The following is a 20,602-nucleotide window of genomic DNA, read 5'->3' on the forward strand; positions in this document are numbered from 1 at the left end:
AATCTAGATACGGTATCTGTAGATATTATGACCATTTCGTTTTGCTTATGGAATTTGCAGGAGTCTAGAGATACAAAGCAACCAAAGGAGTTTGTTGTTTTTTCTTTTTCTTGAACTACGGCCCCCTTTTTCATCCCTGATGAATTTACACTTTGACGCTCTATCCCCTGTTATTACATTGAAATCTTAGCTCACTATAACTCGACAATGTCATTTTATGTCTTGCAATTATTTTCTTTGCTCATTCTAAATGTATTTGGTCACTTCTTCCTAAGTTGATACAGTAATACTTTTCGTTTCAAATGTTTTTATTTGCATACTGGTTGTGAGGAAGATAGCACGGTCTTGAGCGCAAAGCCAGGGACAGGTTGGAGCAGGAGTCAGGAGATCGACCTGGCCGCGGGGGCACACCGGAAGAGAAGGCAACCACCTAATGGTGATTTACCAATTTTGTTGTCGTGGATAGCGTAAATCTTTGCAATGTGTACACTTTTGCTTCAGACATTTGACCGTAAACACTATCTACTGTGGACTGCAGAATGTTTTAGATATTTCAATTGATTGGTGCATGTTTGGTTACATGAACTACATGGTGTAACGTGAAATTTAGAAGCTGGGACACCCTACAACTAATTGCTAACACACGTGGATCAAATGAGTGATTAGTTTATCATGATATTTCATGTATATATAAAATTATTTTGCTAACAATGTAACATATTCCCATAGCAACGCACAGGCATTTGTCCTAGTATTATAGTAAGATAAGGTTACAGAATCTGATGTGAAAATTGGTAATGGTGAAGGCACTAACTAGAGAATGGCTGGATGAATTAAACGGCACGGGTTCGGTTCAAGTCAGCTTGTCTGCCTGGGTTAGGAACCAAGAGCAACCGGTCCTAGGTACAGGTAGGTAAGGCTCCACCCGCTCCTCCCCCACCCCGGCGTCTCCACGCGGCGCCGCCGCCGCCGCCAAGGGCGGCCCCTCCTTCCCTCCCATCCTCCTCCCTACCCCCGGTCATGGCGGCCTCCTCCTCGGCCTCCTCCGGCGCTGGGCCCCCTGGCGCCAGTCGGCAGTGGCGGCCGGTGGCCGGATCTGGTTCGCTTCCGCATCACGGGGAGCGCCCCATCGTCTCCGGTCTGGGACTTTCACAGGACTCCTCTGACTCGGCCTCGTCGGCGCATCCTGCGACGGCCACGATGGCGGCTGAGGCCGCCAGCGCGGGTCCCCGTCGGATGGCTGACAGGCTAGTCTGGGAGCAGCCGCCCATGTCGCGGAAGAAGAAGTGGCGCCGCCGAAAGGCGGCGCAGCGTGCGGCGGAGGCTGTGGCGGTGGCGCGCAGGTCGGTGTCGCCGGAATGGTCTGGGCGCTGCTTCAACTGTGGGCAACCAGGCCATCGCAAGGCGGATTGCTCCAACGACACGATCTGTCTTCGGTGTGGCCTGGCTGGGCACGAAGCCAACGGATGCGGGCGCCCTCGTAGCCCGGATTCTGAGGGCGAGCTCAGGAGGCTGGCTCTGGCCAAGCGAGCGCGGCATGTGGAGCTCCTTCGGGAGGCCCCAAATCTTCTGCGTGCGCAGCCGGCCAGGGGGAACCCGTGGCCGGCACCACGCGTTGAGCCCGCTCCCTCGCCGGCGTCCCTTCACCCCCCCCCCCGGTGGAGGTCGTGGCGGTTCCGACCTGCGTCGTGCGGCGCTCGCCTGCGATCCAGGACCTGGAACACCGTCTCCGCCATGCGATGGTGGCGCATGTGGGCGGCGCTAGGCCGGCGGTATCTTGCGCGCAAGTTCAGGAGGCCCTCGTCAGGCAGAGGGGTGTTCCACGCGGTCGTTTCTCGGTGCACTCATACCATCCGGAGGAATTCCTGGTGGTTTTCGCTTCGGACGAGCTCATGGCCAGTGTGGCGGCGAGGCCAACGGTGGAGCACGACGGTTTCTCCCTCTTCTTTCGCAAGTGGACGAGACAAGCGCAGGCAAATCTTGAGTCTTGGAGCTTCAAAGTGGACCTGGTCCTCGAGGGTGTTCCCCCGCATGCTTTTGACAAGGAGGTGATTGAAGATCTTTTGGGTTCATCCTGCGTGCTCGAGGATGTCGCGCCGGCGACGGTGAGCAGGGCTGAGCTTGATACGGTAAAGGTCTCTGCTTGGACAAACGACGTTGAGAAGATCCCGCCTGTTGTGGCCCTCGTCATCCCTGAGCCCCTGGAGTCTGGCGAGGAGACCCCTTCGCCTACTCGGGTGCTCTCGGATGACTCGGGCAGCACCGTGCCATCCTCGCCGGTGCTGGAGAAGAAGGTGCTCAAGTACAAAGTTTTGCTCCATGTTGACAAGGTTACTCAGAGTATGGATGCAGCCCCAGACATAGGATCGTTCGGCGTCCAGGCTGATGACGGCAGGAGCACCGGGTCGGTCGCCGGAGCTGTGCGGTGGCCGCCGTGGAGGCTTGGTGTTCCAGACAGGCGCGGAGGCGCAGGGTCTGGACCCACGGGTGCCGCGCCGGGTCCACAACGGACATATTGCCAGGTGGCAGCGGCATCGGAAGGTTGGCGTCTCCCTCCTATGGATGGACGGCCAGCATTGGGTGCCTCTAGGCACAGACCAATTATAATTTCAAATCAGGTCAACACGGAGGTGGGTGCCTCTGACAGAGCGCTGCCACAAACCGACAGCCTTAACACGCTGCGGGGCTCTGATCCCGTTGGCGATGTTGTTTGGGAGGTTTCGCTAAGAGACGAGGACAAGGAGACTGCGGTGGTTTCTGGGGACCATGTGCACAGCTCTCTCCCTGTCGATGAGCAGGTGGCATCCGATGTGCCTGATCCACAGTCGGCTAGTCCTGGGTCGACAAGTGTGCTGGGCTGTTCTGACGACCAGGCGTGCAGCGACAGCTCATGGGAGGAAAATAGCAAGGATGCTCCTGTTGGAGTGGGGCCGCTGGGAGATTTCGCTGTCCAAGGAAAATTTGGAGGCTATGTTGAGGTTCCTCTCTCGGAGGGTGTGGATAGCGACGGAGATGGCAGCCCAGCTCAAGCCCAAAACCCCAGGCCCAGGATTTTCGACCCGGCCTGCTGTACCACAGGGCCCACGGTGATGCCTGAACCCCCTCTTGTAGACTCTGTGGAGATTAATAGTGCCATGCAATCGATCCTACAAGGCCCAACGCCAGCCAGAGTTTCCAACCCATCTATGTCGGACGAAGAGGCGATCGCGCTTGGGCGCATGAAGAGCTTCTGCGCCAAGATCCTGAAGGCTTTGGCGCCTCCCCTGCTGAAGGAAGTACAGGTGGCGTCCTCTCTTCGTTCGGACGCTGAGCCTTTCACTCCTCGACGTAGCGCGAGGTTTACACCAACGCCAGCAGCACGGAACAACAACCCCAAGAAAGCTTCAGCGGCAGAGACAGTTCTACTGAAAGCCCTTGGGATCACCCCATCAGAGTTGGCGGTGGACGAGCACGCGCTGTCGGAATTCCGACAGTTCTTCGACTCTCCGGTACGGGAGCCACACCTGCAGGTGCTGGCATCCATCTTCGGGAAGACAATGCCGTCACGAAGTGAGCTTCTCAGGCAGGAGGCCGTGGAGTTTGGCGTCTGCGTGTAGCGCAAGCGCGCCTAGGAGTAGGAGTCTGTTGGTCTTTTTTTATGGATTTAGACCCAGAGATCTTATGTTGGAATCCTCGAGGTCTTAATGACTCGGCCAAGAGAGATTCAGTCCGGGAGTTGCTTGACACGCTCAGAGTTAATCTGGTGTGTTTTCAGGAGACGAAGCTGAATGTCATTGATAGATTCATCGTAAATCAGTGCCTGGGGGCATCTTTCGATGGCTTTGACTACCTACCTGCGATTGAGACTCGTGGGGGAATTCTCCTAGCCTGGAACTCGATGTCCCTTAGCATCCACAACGTCGTGCGAGATTCCTATGCAATCTCAGGAGAAGTGCACATGCGAGATGGATTTGTCTGGTGGATCACGGTGGTTTATGGTCCCCAAACTACGGAGGACAAAATCCAGTTCCTCAGAGAGCTCTCGGAACGGCGTGCTCGCTGCCCGGGGCCTTGGCTGGTACTTGGTGATTTCAATATGATCCTTCGCGCCACTGACAAGAGCAATGGGAATCTGCATACGAGAAACATGCACAGATTCAGAGATTTTGTGGAGACTAACGAGCTTAGGGAGTTGTACCTGCATGGCCGTAGATTTACCTGGAGTAATGAAAGACATGTGCCAACTATGTCTAAAATCGATAGAGTGTTTGCCTCAATTGATTGGGACCTGCAGTACCCTGATACCTTCTTGCAAGCCCTGTCTTCCTCGGTTGCGGATCACTCACCCTTGCACTTATCGATGACGGCGACCAATAGACCAGCCAGACGGTTCAGATTCGAAACCTTCTGGCTCAAGCTTGAGGGCTTCGACGAGGCGGTCAAGGAGGGCTGGCATTGCGATGATAGCGTTATAGACCCCTTCCTTCGGCTTGACTCTTGTTTCAGAAATCTTGCATCGCACTTACAGTCTTGGAGTAGTAAACGGGTTGGCAACATTAAGCTCCAAATCGCTATGGCCAATGTCCTCATCCACCGTTTCGACGCGGCGCAAGAGATCAGGCAGCTGACACTCGAGGAGGGATGGCTTAGGAAAACCCTAAAACGCACTGTCCTTGGTCTGTCCTCACTGGAACGCACGATGGCACGCCAGAGATCAAGATTGAGGTGGCTTAAAGATGGAGACGCTAGCACTAGCCTCTTTCACGCTGTTGCCAATGGGCGACGTACTAGAAATTACATACCGGCGATAAAACACCAAGGAGAGCTAATTACAGAACAATCTGCTAAGGAAAAGCTCTTTTTTGATGCTTACTCAAGCCTGATTGGGGAGATCCGGAACCGTGACCACACCCTGGACTTGGAGGAACTTGGCATGCAATCACACGTCGAGGAGTTACGGGATCTTGGCAATCTCTTCTCTGAAGCGGAGATCTGGGAGGTCGTCAAAGAATTGCCGCCGGAGCGGGCACCTGGGCCGGATGGCTTTGTGGGTGCCTTTTATCAGCGAGCTTGGCCCACAATCAAACCACAGATCCTTGCTGCTATCACCAAACTCTCGATTGGGGATGGTAGGACTTTCGGTAAACTGAACCGCACGATCATCACTCTCATCCCCAAGAAGCCCGACGCGGAGGATGTGGGCGACTTTAGGCCGATCAGCCTGGTGCATAGCTTTGCGAAACTTTTCACGAAGCTTATGGCTAATCGCCTGTGCCCCAAGATGGAGAGGCTCGTAAGCAAGAACCAGTCCGCGTTTATCAAGGGAAGGCTGCTGCACGATAACTTCATCCTTGTCCGGCAGATGGCGCGCAAGATTCATAGTAGAGGGGAACCGGGGGTGCTACTCAAACTCGACATTTCCCGGGCCTTCGATTCCCTCTCTTGGGCGTTTCTTTTTGAAATTCTGAGAAAGCTCGGCTTCCCGGAGATGTGGATCCAATGGACGGCTATTTCACTACGTACTGCAAGCACAAGGATTTCAGTCAACGGCTCTCTTGGTGCCAAGATTTGCCATGCCCGTGGACTCCGACAGGGCGACCCCCTGTCGCCCCAACTTTTCGTCCTTGCTATGGAGGCCATAACGCTGATGGTGTGTAGAGCAGCGGAGGCCGGGCTGCTCTCAAGTTTTGGTAATTGCACGCAGCTGCAGCGCGTTTCTATCTACGCCGATGACGTTGTCCTGTTTGTGAAACCTTCTACCCAGGATCTCGTCACGGTAAAGGAGCTTCTGGAGGTTTTCGGTGCGGCGTCAGGGCTGATCATAAACTACAACAAAACCTCAGCCACCCTGATTCGAGGTGCTCTCGACGACAGTGAAAGGGTCGCCTCCTTACTGCGTTGCAACATCAGCACATTCCCAATCAAGTACTTAGGACTACAGCTATCGCTTGGGCCGCTTACTAGGGCTCAGTGGCAGCCGGTGCTGGACTCTGCAATCCGCATCGTGCCGGCTTGGCAGAAGAGCTTGATCACCAGGCCGGGACGCTTAGTCCTCGTCAAATCAGTCATGGCGGCAAGACTGGTCCACCACCTGATCATTGCAGATGCCCCGGCTTGGTTCTTGGAGGAGATCGATAGGAGTTTGCGGGGTTTTCTCTGGGCGGGTAAAGATAAAGCGAATGGAGGACAATGCTTAGTTGCTTGGCATCAAGTATGCAAGCCTAGGGAGTTTGGAGGCCTTGGAGTGAAAAACCTTCTTCTACAGGGACTTGCACTCCGGGTTCGCTGGGAATGGGTACGACGCACTGATGACTCTAGGGCTTGGCAAGGGCCGCCGATCCTTAAGGACGACAAAGCTCGGGAGGTTTTCGATAGTTTGGTTCGTATCACTGTCGGCGAGGGACGGAAAATCCTCTTCTGGAGGGATCGTTGGATTGGGGGCAAGTCCGCTCATGACATCGCTCCCGGGATCACTTTACATGTCAAAACCAGGATCAAGAACTCCAGGACCGTAGCCCAAGCCATGAGCCAGAACGCGTGGATAAAGGACATCTCTGGCAATCTGGCCACACTCGGGGCTAGGGAGTGCACTGCTTTATGGGTGGCCGTGCACAGCGTACCAAGAAACGATGCGGATCCGGACATATTCTACTGGCCATGGTCTTCATCTGGCTCATACACAGCTAGATCGACATACGCTATGCTCTCGCAGGGAGCCATCAGGTTCCAATTGCATGAGGCTATCTGGCAGGCAAAAGCCGCTTCTAAAAGCAAATTTTTTATGTGGCTTGCGGTTCAGCATAGGATCTGGACCTTAGATCGTCGACAGAGACATGGGCTGCAGGCCCAATCCTCGGCTTGCTTTGTTTGCTGTCAGGAGGAGGACACTGCTGAGCATCTTCTGGTTCAGTGTGTCGTCGCCAGGGAGGTTTGGTTCAGGGCGGCGCAATCGCTTCAAGTCAACCTCAAGACGCCGGAGAGCTCGGATACGATCGAAGCTTGGTGGACGGAGGAGAGGGAGAAATGTCGTGCGAAGGATAGAAAGTGGTTCGATGGCCTCGTCTGCACAGTGGGGTTTGCGCTGTGGAAAAACAGGAACGCCGAGGTTTTTAGGAGCTCGGCTAGGAGGCGCACCCCAACAATCATAGCCGCCGACGTTGTGGAGGAGTGCAAGATGTTGTGTCATCTTTGGAGAGCTCAGAGGGCAGTAGTTGGAGATTCTAGTCTAGTTGTGAGAGAGTAGCCTTTTTCTGTTTTTGGAGTTCTTGGTGCCTGATGTTTGCATTGGGCATCATTTCTTGTAAATTATCTCTGCCTTCTATAAAATTAAGGTACGCAATTGCGTACTCTCGAAAAAAAAAAGAAGGCACTAACTAATCAAATAACAAAAACATTCTGTTTCTGCATCCTAAGCTGGATTCATAGCGATCCATCCTAAGCATTCCTTCCGAAGAGGAGAATCGGCAAAGATTGCTTTGATGAAATTTCGCACCTGCACATCAGAAAAGAGATCAGTTCAAATTAACTGTAAAATTTTCGCCTTCAACAGATTGTCAACAAATAAAGCCAAAAGACAACAGGGTTTATCGATGTCCAAAAAACAGAGCTAGAAACAAAATGTTTCAGACCGGAAATATGAGGTAACAAATCTGGCTGGGGCCAAGGCAGGCAATGTAGATTATGACTGGACTTCTGATCCTAGACAGTATCAAAGAAACAAATACTACGCATCGGGACCAACTGATGCCCCAAAGACAGAATATTATGTTGGTTCTTGGTTGTTATTATTTTATAGAAGACTACAAGAGTTTGCTACCTAGTGGCTTTAAGATAACAAACATATGGCTGCATTAATTTTGTTTTGGTTAGTTGATTGATGGAAATCAAATGCTGGCCTTGCATTGCCACTCACCAAGGTTGCAAGACGTGTTGCTAAGTCTTCATTGTCCATCCTACACTTGTGAGCGCAATTTGATGAACCTGTGCATTGGACTCACAATGATACACACATGTTTGCGAGGATTTGCAATGAAGGTAGCGAAGTTTTAACCTTCTGTTCCTAGAAGAGTTAAATCATGATCCCATAATGAGGTTGAGGAGGACAATTCCGGATATTTGGAGTATGATGACGAGCAGTAGTACTTGGCTGTTTGTTGAAGGAATGAAGATTGAAGCACTGGAACTGGTTTTGGAAATTTGGATTTGGGTTATTTTGTTGTCCCTTATTGCTACATTTCCTAATTTGTGGTGGAACTATGTGGGTTAATCGGCATTGCAAACTTGAGGTGAAGTTGTGTTAGCAGTTACTCCATCCGCCCCATATTAGTTGTCGTAGATTCAGATGTATCTAAACATATTTTGTATATAGATACATCCAAATCAGCAACAACTAATATGGAACCGAGGGGGTATTTATGTTGCTAAATCTCCTAATTTTCTGTCATATGAGGTCTAATTTCATGACAGAAAATATTATTTACTATTATTTTGGCCAAAGGCCTGATTGCACTCGATATTATCCAGTGAAAATATCCAGATAGCAGGCCTGCAACTGAAAACTGCATTGTGCTAGGTTTTCCAGGACTGAAACTCCACTGCAACAGTAACCAGTACCTTCCATCTCATTCCTTTAGTTACTTTACTCTAAAAATCTCATTTCACTTCCTCATTATGGTATTTACCAGTAGGCCTCTAAATTGTGCTGAGATAACAGTAACTTAGCAAGTAGGATACACGCTCAAGTCTCAAATTACAGCATGCACAATAATATGAAGGCGGGCACAGTACACATCACGTACCAATAACAGATGACAGAGCATTGCCAAGGATCATAATTCGCTGACCTCCAATTGATTTAAAGGTAAAAAGGAAGGGAAAATGAAACTTGCTCACCTCAGATGATGTGAAACCACAGTTAACTAGCTCTCCACTTTCCCAAGCAGCTGTGATGGACTTCAATGACATATCAAGCAACTCTGAGCAACATCGACGTTTTTCAGTATTAGTGGAGCGAACATTATAACATGAACAAGCTAAAACAGTTCCAAAATTTGAGACAAAATGTACCAGCTAGCTTTCGGAACTTCTTTAAAGATGGTACACTCTCATCAAGTTGGACCCAGGTATGATGATCCAAGAACTTGTCACCATCATTCTCAACCAGGGACAGAAATAGCGAGGAGAGGTTTTCAAGAGCCAAATGTATAAGGCCTTGCAGCTGGAAGCATATCACATATATTAATAAACATCAAGAGTTATCATCTCTAACTTGTCGAGGAGAATATTATCACCTGTAAGGTCTCCTCTGCTGCCATGTCATCTATCAGAAGCATGTCCTTTGTAATTCTAGAAAAGACAGGTCCAAGGACATGAAACATACTTCTCCTGTAAATTGACCAAGGCAGTATCGATTCCCACATAATGTGTATCTTTTCTAAAATGAACACAACCTGAAAGGAGGTCAATATCCATCATTAATTGCCTACTCATAATTACTTACTGTTGAGGACTCGCGCTATACAAATAATATGAACAAATTGCAGGTCAAGGATAATATATCAAATGTGTATCTTTTCTAAAATAAACACAACCTGAAAGGAGGTCAATATACATCATTGGCTACTCCTAATTGTTGAGGACTTGGCACTATATAAATATATATAAACAAATTGCAGGTCACGGTAACATATCAAGAAAAAATATTGCAGATAATTTCTTTGCGATACTTCTTCTAGGTCCAAGTAGCTCATATTCTTTGGCAATGAGACGTACCTGCTCAATACTAAATCTTGCGGATTCATAATGCTGAGATTGGTGCGTGTTCTGAAAACCATCAGCGCCATCTATAGCCTGTAAAATAATGTGACAAACTTGAAACTTAAAATATTGCACCCAAGAAAGAAAAGGAAGAACCATCATTTTGCATGTGGAGATGCCAAAAGAGAGAAGGGGGTAGTATTTAGAGTTGGACAGATGCAAGGATTCAAAAGCTGTTGCAGGAAGGGGGGGAAAAGGCTGCCACCGCACAGTTTGATGTTTAAATGAGCACGAATTCAACTCAATTTTCAGAAATACTAGCCCCTTACAAACAAATGGCGTAAGGGGATACCTCGCTTAGGTTAGCCATAGCAAGTTGTATTTGTCTTCTCAGTACACCATCTGCCATCTGGGAGAAAATTGGAGCTAAATCCACGAAAACAACTAGTTTCTGTAAGCCTCTAGGAAAATCTGCTCGGTACTGGACAAAAGCATTAAGAATGGTTAGGAAAACACATCTCCATCTTAAAGACCTGTAAATATCTTAAAGTGGAATTTTCAATCAGATATCTTAAAGACATAAACAAAAAGAAGTATAGCAGTATGTGGCTGAGGCTTTTTCTTTATTTACTTAAGGGCAAATCATTACAGAACATTGATATTGTTAGTTCTAAACCACTATATGGCTGTGGCTAGTTGATACACACACGCACTACAGAGAGGACTGAACTCTTCACGAGTGACACAAGGAGCTGGGCAATTTTCTCTTCACTTATTTGCTGCTACTTGGTGCTTTGATCAGGGATACTAGGGGTGGTATTTATAGTACCAGGCTGCACTAGCTAGCAGTGTGAACAACATCTAAGAAGTCTAGCCGTACTGACAACATATCCTGACTACTGCTAAAATCTTGACTTACTAGTTACTAGTGCTGCAATGTCTCACTTTCACACTCCACATGTTTCTTGTGCTATCATGATCCATGTGCATCACGTACTGCATGAGTTTATTCAACATTCACTCCCTAAGCTCATGCACTTACCGGAATCTTGATCATGCCAATCTTGGAACGCAGCTCCTCGAACTTGATCCTGCCGAGTGCCTTTGTCAAGATGTCGGCCAACTGATCTTTTGTTCTGACGTATTCCACTTCAGCCCGCCCATCCTCTACGCACTCCCTAATGTAGTGGTATCTGGTTTTGATATGCTTACTGCGATCGTGGAAGACAGGATTTTTGCTGAGGGAGATCGCTGATTTGTTGTCGATGCGAAGCGTCACGCCACCTGGCGCAACCTTGTACATGTCACTGTCGCTATACTCGATCAGCTTGGGATCGGTAGTCTTCCTCCCGTAGTGGCACCCGTAGGACCGTGTCCCAGCGATGTACCGGAGGACATGCTTCACCGCGGACATGTGCTCAGTGGTGGGATTCTCCATGAAGCGGCTCACCGCTCACGTACCCAACAGCATATGCAATGTCAGGTCGTATGTGCACGAGGTAGCGCAAGCTCCCGACAATACTCCGGTACAGAGTGGTGTCGGCGGGTGACGCCGTGCTCTTCTTGCTCAACTTGAGGCGGCTTTCCATGGGAACAGCAGACAGGTTGCAGTCTGCCATGCTGCACTTCTCAAGTATCTTGAGTGCGTATGCTGACTGGTTGATGGTGATGCCCGTGCTGTCCTGGTGCACCTCGATACCCAGATAGAAGGTGAGTAATCCGAGGTCGCTCATCTTGAATGAGCTTGCCATCTCGTCCTTGAACCGGCTGATTTCCTTGTTGTCGTTGCCGGTGATGATCAGATCATCAACGTACACGCCGACAAACAACCGTGAGGTGCCTTCACCGCGCGCGTACATCGCCTGCTCGGACGGACAACGCATGAAGTCGAGCGAGGTAAGTCTCGCATCTAGCTTTGCGTTCCAGACAAATGGGGCCTATTTCAGGTCGTACAATGCCTTTTGGAGGCGGAGCACCTTGTGCTCCTGTCCGGCCACCTTGAGGCCGGGAGGTTGGTCGACGTAGACCTCCTCGTTGAGGACGCCGTTGAGGAGGGCGGTCTTGACATCCATGTGATGGATCGCCCAGCATTCGTGCCCGGCGAGTGCGAGCAAGAGGCGTACTGACTCAAGGCGAGCCACGGGAGCGAAGACCACGTCGTAGTCAACTCCATAGCGTTGCACGTAGCCTTCCGCAACAAGGCGTGCCATGTGCTTGATGATGGCGCAGCGCTCGTCCCGCTTGACCTTGAAGACCCACTTGAGGCCAATTGGGCAATGGCCGGAAGGGAAGTCGACAAGGCACCAAGTGTCGTTGTCCTCGATGGATGCCATCTCCTCGAGCATCGCGCGCCACCATGGCTCGCTTTGCTCTACCTCAACGAGCGTGGCAGGCTCATCGGCAGCTACGAACTGGACAAAGAGCGGCACCAGCGTTGTTGATGTTGTCGAGGGTGCGGAAACGAAGAGGCTCGTCGCCATTGTCGTGGCCATCCAGCGCAGCCATGGCTGCACTTGTCGGTGAGACGAAGCCGACATGCGTCGTAGGAGCCGTAGTTTTAGGTGTGCTCTGCGTCTGTTGGGGAGGAGTTCGGCAGTGCACTCCCGTCCTCTGCAACTGGTGCAGCGTGTGGGCCACACGGCACCTTGTAGGTGACGTACTCCCTCGCCAGAGTCCACCACGGGTTCATCACCGTCCTTGCTCCAGTTCCACCTTGCCAACTCCTCGAACACCACATCACGGGTGACATGGACGTGGTTGCCTATAGGGTCGTAGACCCGATAAGACTTCCCGCCATCCTCATAGCCAATGAAGACCATGAGCAAGCTGCGGTCATCCAACTTCTTCAGGTTGGGATGCACCACCTTCACATGTGCGACACACCCAAAGGTGCACCGGCGGTCGCTCGCCGTGCCATGCCTCGTAAGGCATCTTGCCCTCCACGGACTTGGTCGGGGCACGGTTCAGGATGAAGACGGCTGGGGCACGGTTCAGGATGAAGACGGCCGTTGTGACCGCTTCTCCCCAAAACATGCCCGGCATTTATGTCATCATACTCCGGGCCATCTGCACCACCGTTTGGTTACGACGCTCGATGACGCCATTTTACTGCGGAGAGTAGGGAGCAGTGAGGTGTCGTTGTACGCCACGGTCGGCGCAGTACTCGGAGAACTCGGTCGATGTGAACTCGCCACCGTGATCAGTGCGCAGCATGCGTAGCTTGCGGCCGGTCTCCACCTCCACCCGAGCCTGAAAACGCTTGATTGTCGTAGCCGCGTCTTCCTTGGCGCTGAGAAGCACCAGCCACATGTACCGTGTGAGGTCGTCGACAAGGAGGAGAAAATATTTCTTCCCCCCGGGTGTGGCAGGTGTGATCGGGCCACAAAGATCACCATGCACCAAGTAGAGGCGGTGCTCGGCTCTGTATATTTTGCCTTCACAGGGAAAGGAGAGCACCGCTGCTTGCCGACCAGGCAGCTATCGCAGAGCTGGTCGACCTGGTCTATCTGCGGCAAACCACGAACCATCCCATTTTGTGCAAGTTTACGCAGTGCATGGAAGTTCAAATGGCCATACCTTGCGTGCCAGCGCCATGCGGTGTCGCCGCCTACACATGCAGAGAGGCACACAGGTTGTGCCACTGTGAGCTTGAACTGGTACAAGCGGTTCGATGCACGCTTGACCGATGCAAGGATGCATCGTTGGCGGTCGCGGATCGTCAGGATGCCATTCTCGATGAGAATCTGGCAGCCGACCTCGTCGAGTTGCCCGAGACTCATGATGCTTGATTTTAGACGAGGGATGAAGTAGACGCCTGTGAGCGCCCAATGGCCACCGTCACGGAAGATGACTCACCGGTGTCCAGGTACCAGCGCTCATCGCACTCGTTCGTCTTGCCGAGGTGAGCCTCAACGCACTCCTCGTTCAACTCCACCAAGGTGTTGGTCGTGTCGTGGGTGACACCCAGCTCGCGAACCTGCGCCATTAGGAGGCCCGGGTCCTCATCCTCTTCGGCTTGAACGAGGTTAGCCTCGCCCTCGTCGTGCAGCCGTTTCCGGCACTTGTGTGCCCTTCTTGCCGCAGTAGCGGCACTTCGGCTTTTGACATGGAGCCATTCCGGGCATTGCCGCCACTCCCACTAGGCTTGTATTTGTCGTTGCGTGGGTCGGGGCCGCGTCCGGGACCACGTGCTTGCTTGCCGTAGTTCGACGCTCCGCTTTGCGCTCGCTTGGAGCGTGCGAGGTGCGAGCCACTCTAGCTCCGTGAGCAGCAGCTGGCAGCCAGAGCCTGTGTTGTTGTCGACGTCGTTCCTCTCCTCGACCACCTTGAACCGACCCGTGAGGTCCTCGATGGTCATGTTCTCGAGGTCGAGCAACGTCTCGATGGCGCATGCCATCTGGCTGTACTTGTTGGGCACCACGGCCAAGAACATCAGCACCACCTTGTCCTCGGGAATATTATCACCGAGGTTGGCTAGTGCGCTCACTAGGCCGGTGAGGCGCATTGAGAATGCGTCGACGCCCTCACGGTCCTTGAACTGCAGCGCCTTTGCGCCTTCGCCTTTCGGACACGGTCGCTGCCGACATGAATAGCCTTCAGCGTGTCCCAGGCTTCCTTCGCCGTGGCCTTGACGCCCAGCATCGTGATCATGTCCGGCGGGACGGTGCAAAGCAGCACCTCCATCGCTTGACCCGGTCCAGCTCTCGCTCGGCCGTGATTGCCGACCACAGGCTGCGCACCTCAAGCATGACCTGCATGAAGAGTGCCCAGTCTCCGTAGTTGGAGCGTGTGAGCGGAGGGAATTGTGTCGAGCCTGTCGCCCGTACCACTTTCTGCACTACCACCTGCGACGCCCGTTCTGGGTCGTCGAGCGTGGCAAGTGTTCCTGGTGGCGTGCGAGCAACACGGTCTCCATTCCCTACCATAGTGGATCTCTAGACTCAAAGCTTCTGATACCAAATGTTAGTTCTAAGCCACTATATGGCTGTGGCTAAAATTGATACACACACGCGCTACAGAGAGGACTGAACTCTTCACGAGTGACACAAGGAGCTGGGCAAATTTCTCTTCACTTATTTTCTGCTACTTGGTGCTTTGATCAGGTATACAAGGGGTGGTATTTATAGTACCAGGCTGCACTAGCTAGCAGTGTGAACAACATCCAAGAAGTCTAGCCGTACTGACAACATATCCTGACTACTGCTAAAATCTTGACTTACTAGTTACTAGTGGTGCAATGTCTCACTTTCACACTCCACATGTTTCTTGTGCTAACATGATCCATGTGCATCACGTACTGCATGAGTTTATTCAACATATATATGATGCACAAACACACAGATCCGAATTTACTAATCATGTAGTTGGTTTATAAAGAAAGGGGGCTACATAAACTAATTTCCAACAAAAAACAGAGAAGTGTTGACGCTACATAAACTAACAAGTGTTGCAACCAACCAAACATCCGTGCAAATGAACATGTGACAAAGTTGTGTATACGTAGGAAAGATTCTGTAAATCAACATCCAGGATAAATCATAATAAGAAGCAAAAGGTAGGATACAAACCTCAAATGCAAGACCAAGAATTTCTTGGGACAAATGGTAGAAGTCGTTGTGAATGATGGCAGCCACCTGACTGACACTATTGAGTTGCTTCTCTAGCTTAAATAAAAGGAACAATGCTAAATTTAATCACTATGGTATTATGGTAAAATAACAGTAACTAGAACAAACTGAAGAGTAGAATATGATGTGATCTCATATTAGGACAATATTATAATGCAAATCAACAACAGAATGACCGGAGTCAGTTTATCTACTCCCTCTGTTCACTAATGCAAGACCTTTTAGATATTTCAAAGTGGACTAGATACGGACCAAAATGAGTGAACCTACACACTAAAACACGTCTAGATACATGCATTTACGAAAAAAAGCTAAGAGGTCTTACATTAGTGAACGTAGGGAGTACAATATTTGAAACCATAAGAACACCTTAAGTATATGGTGCTAGGAGAAGTATACGCAAGCTAAGATCTTGTAAATGCCATCACATAGAAGCATAATAAGTGATGATGCATGAAACAATTTACATATAGTAGGTACATCAGGAAGGCTTTTATTGATACTCAAATGAAGAACTGGTTATTCTATACTAAGGCAAATCATCAAATGGTATCTTCTAAGGCGAACATTATTTCCCATAACTTTACCTTTCACTAATAACTGATTACAACACAAAACACAAACCTTTGATATCAAATACCCTTATAACCAGCAGATGAAAAGAACTATCACATATTTATCTGAAATCTGAAGAATAATGCAATTGATGCACAATTATAAAAAAATGACATTTAGCTAACATGTCTAAAAAAATGCACATGAGTAAATAATTCTTTTAGGAATATCTTAGATGGTATCTGAAAAATATGACTGCATGACATAAATTTCACAACTGGATATTTGGTTCAAATGTCAATCTCATGACACAATACACAACTATCATGCAGAGTTCGTACATGCACAAACCTGAACTGGCACAATGGCCTTATACAAGAGCAAGGCATCCCTAGCAGCATAGCAGAACTCCTTTGCGACTCTTGTGGATGACAAACAAGCATCCTGCACTGATTATTTAACAACAGAAACGGATGTACATCAAATGCTTGAGCAATTTTATAGCATGCGAATACTGAAAAGTGGGAGGCATTGCAAACAGAAATGTGGTTGTAATGAGGAACGATAATAACACATTACATTAGTACAAGCAACAAGCGATTTGCTAATAGATCCAGCGAATCAATAAAGAAGAATGTGGAGGCAGGCATACCTTCAGGGCTCCATGGACCAATTTCATTAACTGAAGTGCTGACTTAGATATGAAACACTTCCCTGGCTGGAAAAGTAAATCAACAACAGAATCTCCTTGGTCATCCGATGCCTGCGATAGTAAGCACACTTATTGCTTAATATGTTTGCTACGATGAATCCCACACATCCTGCTAAGTCATTTTCTGATGACAAACATAGATTTTGGTACTCACGAGAGGATTTTCGTAGTCATATTGTACAAGAATGTCTCTTGCTTTCACTAAGATCTCATTTCTCTTCCTTACAGCAAAATGAACTTCAACATCATTAACAAATTGGGACAACTTGCCATCCTTCCCGTCAGGTGAAATAAACATCATACTCCTAAGCGTGTTCTCAAATTCACTTGTACTTCTTATAACATCTTGAAACTCAATTAGCTTGGATGCCTCGTTAGGAACAGCCTGAAAAACACAATTCAATGAACAGTCTGGTTGTTATAACATATATAACAGAACTGAATGGTTGTAGAATAAATCTAGTGGTGTGATTTTCCTTCCACAAACAGATAATTACCAAGCACATGTGCCCAAACAAGACAGCTGAAACAAGAAAGCTGATAGAACCCAAGTTCCATATAAACTGTAATGGCAGTTAGATCAGGCCAATCTGTTCATTTCCATTTCTGTGATAAAAAAAAAACTGATTTTTTTTCAACATGGGATCCAAAAGTTCAATCTGCAAGTCATATGCTCACTTTGGTGGCTAGCTTGATACTGTGGGATGGGAGAGAACTATAGTAAATCTGTTTGTCAAACAAGTCAGCCTTAACTCCCAAGTAAATAAATCAAACTACAGCTGATGCAACAGAAGAAATATTGCCAATTCAATAGGAACTCAGCAAAGAGGGTCATTAACAGAGACAAGCACGCACATCAGCTAAAGGGTTGTTCACAAGAACAGAGAAAATGAAGCAATTATCAAGTATTGCTTGTTAAATAAATAAGAATAAATGGTCAAAAAAATATAAGAATACCTTGGAGAGAAAATGTGTGATAAGCAGATCAGAAATTCTTGACCAGGCTAACTTTGCAAAGGACTGCATCCAAGTGATATTTTCCACGCAAATGAACTTGCGCACAAACTTGATGACCTCAATTATTCTTGAGTAAAGTTCTGAACCATCTTTGTAGCCCTTGAACAATAACAATAGTTACATGATTGTCCAAAACAACCCGGAAATAAAACAAGAATAAAGTTTGCATGTCAGTAATTTTCCAAGAAATTGAACTCCTTCCGATCCATAATGAAGTTGTACTAAATCAGTGGCACTTATTATGGATCGGAGGGAGTATTTCATTTCTTGAGGGATCAGAATTCTAGATGTGCTAAGACCTAATGTTACCTACTCAGTAAAAACAGACATCATTAGAACCGTTGGAAATGTCATCTTCAATTCAGCTTGTATTCAGCATACATATTGTGGTAAAAACTTAGAAGAATAGTAAATACACATGTGGGAATAAAGCAGATAGGAGCCTCTTGATCCGCAGGAGGAAAAACATATGAGTGCAATGTCATGCATTTTTGAATCCTACTACCTCCGTTTCAGATTATAAGACGTTTTGGGTAGGCTACTAGCGTACCCAAAATGTCTTATAATATGAAACAGAGGTAGTATAAGATTGAATGCTACAGGAATTTTCACCGCAGGGTGTTTGATTACCCCATAGGAAAAAGGTAGGGATCTTTCCAAGAGATTTGAGTCAATGGAAATTTTCCTATGAAATGTAGTGCGAAGGAATCCCTGGGAAAAAATCCTATGTATTTTGATTCACAAATTAAACAACGCAGATATTAAGAATTCTTGAAGGACTACAATCCGCCAAAATCCTTTGAATCAAAGAGGCCATCGAAAACCAAAGGTAACCAATTTATATAATAGAGTTTGGAGCAATCAGCTCTGGTGAACCAGAAAACACTATGGAATGCTTACCTGTAGTTCCTCTGAAGGGGCTATAATTAAGACTGATACTGAGGACGAGGAGCCACTTTTCTCAAGCACGTTTACAGAAACTGTGACAGATATGTTACTGATTGCTGGAATTAGGATTTTCTTTATCATCAAGTCTGCGAATTTTGCCATCCCATAGTCCAGAGAATCAATTATCTGCGTATATTAAACAATACAAAGGTATGACAAAGTGGTTCGTATACCTCAGTGTTTCCTACTAAGGCATTTGACCAAGCTGACAGAACAGTTACGAGTAGAATATATAACATACTAACACAGGATTTGATGGGCCTTCACTACACACACACACACACAGAGAGAGAGAGAGGGAGAGGGAGAGGGAGAGAGAGAGAGAGAGAGAGAGAGAGAGAGAGAGAGAGAGAGAGAGAGAGGTGCCCACTGTATGTACTAAACTGGTTTTGTTGGTTTAGTCTAGTTGCTATGTAACAAATGGTGAATCACAATATTCCTCTTGGTTCTTGAGAAGACCACATCAGAAATACAACAAATAGTTTAGTGCAGCGAAGAATTACCAGCTAATCTTTGATGGGTATGAAATGGCCAAATGATAAACTTGTGATGGAACATACAAAGAACTAACTGATAGCATTATATCAGGACTAACTGATACATTTTTAAATCTGCAAGGGCTTTAACAGCTGAATGTGTTTCATCTGTAGTCCAAAATTGTCCAACAATCATTGGCCATCGATCACCCTTAACAATAGTTTTGTTCATTATGTAGCAATCATAAGGATGAAGAATGTTGGCAACTTCTCATGCGGTGTTATAGCTGTCCATCCAAATTCCAAACTAATCGCAGAAGTTCAAGGAATAGAGTAAGTAGGCAGTTATACTCTGTCAAGCACTAAATTATGCCTAGTCTCCTGACCATACTACTCCTTATCTTCCAAGTATGGTTTAGGCCTTTAGGGTACAAATTTTTGGATCTTAAGCACAGAATTTCACAGTGAACTTTACCTCCAATGCCTGCAGCGCCACACGAAGCTCAACACCACGCGTCCCACTTGAACTACCTCTGGGTCCAGCACTCACCAGCACTTTCCCTCCCTCCGGTGCAAACTCCACACACTCCTCGACGTTCTTCGCAAGTCCCACTTGCAGCTGCACAATCACCGGAACCAACCAGCATAACAGTTAGCACAAACACAAATACTAACATCAGTCAAGGCGCCTTGAACCAGCAGACTGCTCACCTCGTCGACGAGCTGCTCCCATTCGCCCCGAAGAAGCCCAAACACGACAGGCTCGCCCCCTTCGGATCCAGACCCCTGAGGGTCCACCAGTAGGTGCTTGAGCTCGGCGGCGGCGATAGCGGCATCAAGGGGGTTGGCTGAGGCGCGAGCGGCGCGAAGCCTCGCGGAGAGCGAAGCTACGGAGGATGCGGCAGCAAGGTGCTCCTCGCGCTCGCGGAGCTCGCGGCGGGCCGCCAGGAGGCGATCAGAGAGGGACCTGAGGTCGGACAAGTCCGGGGAGGAGGAGAGCGGGGAGAGCGCCGACTCGAGCGCGGACTGGAGGGAGGCTGACGATGCCGCGGAGCCTGCGGCTCGGAGGAGCGCGGAGGCGAGCGGCTCGCGGTTGGAGGAGGCGAAGGAGAGGGCGGAGGCGTGGAGGCGGTCGGAGCGGAGGCGGAGGCGGTCGACGAGGAGGCGAAGGTCGGGCGCGGAGAGCGGGGTGGAGGGATCGGCGTCAGCGGTGATCGAGAGGAGGAGCTCACGCACGTCGTCGGCCATCGCCGGCGATCTCGCGGATCCGGACGGGCTCGCTAAGTTGTGGGAGGAGTTGAGCTGTTGGTTTTTTTTTTTTGAGATCCGTTGAGCTGTTGGTGACTTTGTTTTTTGTTTGTTTGGATTGCTCATCGACATATCGCTCGATTGAGCTGTTGATGACTTGTTTGTGGGTACCAAGAGCATCTCCGGTTCCGTCCCAAACCGTCTCCAAAGCAAATTGGAGCTCGTCAGACAAAAAAAAAACCGTTTCAGCCGCGTCCCCCGAAGCTCAATTTTGTCCGGCGCGG

The 20,602-nt window shown here is 48.8% G+C and overlaps 1 protein-coding gene across 3 annotated transcripts; it reads right to left on the minus strand.

Annotated features, from left to right (window-relative positions):
* Positions 1 to 543: 543 nt before the first annotated feature.
* On the minus strand, positions 544 to 20,365 carry LOC124702816 (centromere/kinetochore protein zw10 homolog). Of its 3 annotated transcripts, none has more exons than XM_047234992.1 (15): positions 19,782 to 20,364; positions 19,546 to 19,689; positions 18,547 to 18,720; positions 17,587 to 17,745; positions 16,784 to 17,014; positions 16,570 to 16,680; positions 16,269 to 16,361; positions 15,303 to 15,398; positions 10,088 to 10,216; positions 9,751 to 9,828; positions 9,270 to 9,428; positions 9,046 to 9,196; positions 8,872 to 8,954; positions 7,353 to 7,471; positions 544 to 813 (listed from the first exon to the last, which is right to left on the minus strand). In XM_047234992.1, exons 1-14 carry the CDS (start codon positions 20,316 to 20,318, stop codon positions 7,388 to 7,390), a joined length of 2,229 nt encoding a protein of 742 aa, XP_047090948.1. In that variant the 5' UTR covers positions 20,319 to 20,364; the 3' UTR covers positions 544 to 813; positions 7,353 to 7,387. The 3 variants fall into 3 exon arrangements, with proteins under 3 accessions (XP_047090948.1, XP_047090947.1, XP_047090949.1); XM_047234993.1 differs by lacking the exon at positions 544 to 813 and adding an exon at positions 7,892 to 7,959 and having other exon boundaries at positions 7,372 to 7,471; positions 19,782 to 20,365; XM_047234991.1 differs by lacking the exon at positions 544 to 813 and having other exon boundaries at positions 7,206 to 7,471.
* Between the last annotated feature and the right edge of the window lie 237 nt (positions 20,366 to 20,602).

This window comes from Lolium rigidum, chromosome 3, assembly GCF_022539505.1.
Source record: "Lolium rigidum isolate FL_2022 chromosome 3, APGP_CSIRO_Lrig_0.1, whole genome shotgun sequence".
Classification (NCBI taxonomy): domain Eukaryota; kingdom Viridiplantae; phylum Streptophyta; class Magnoliopsida; order Poales; family Poaceae; genus Lolium; species Lolium rigidum.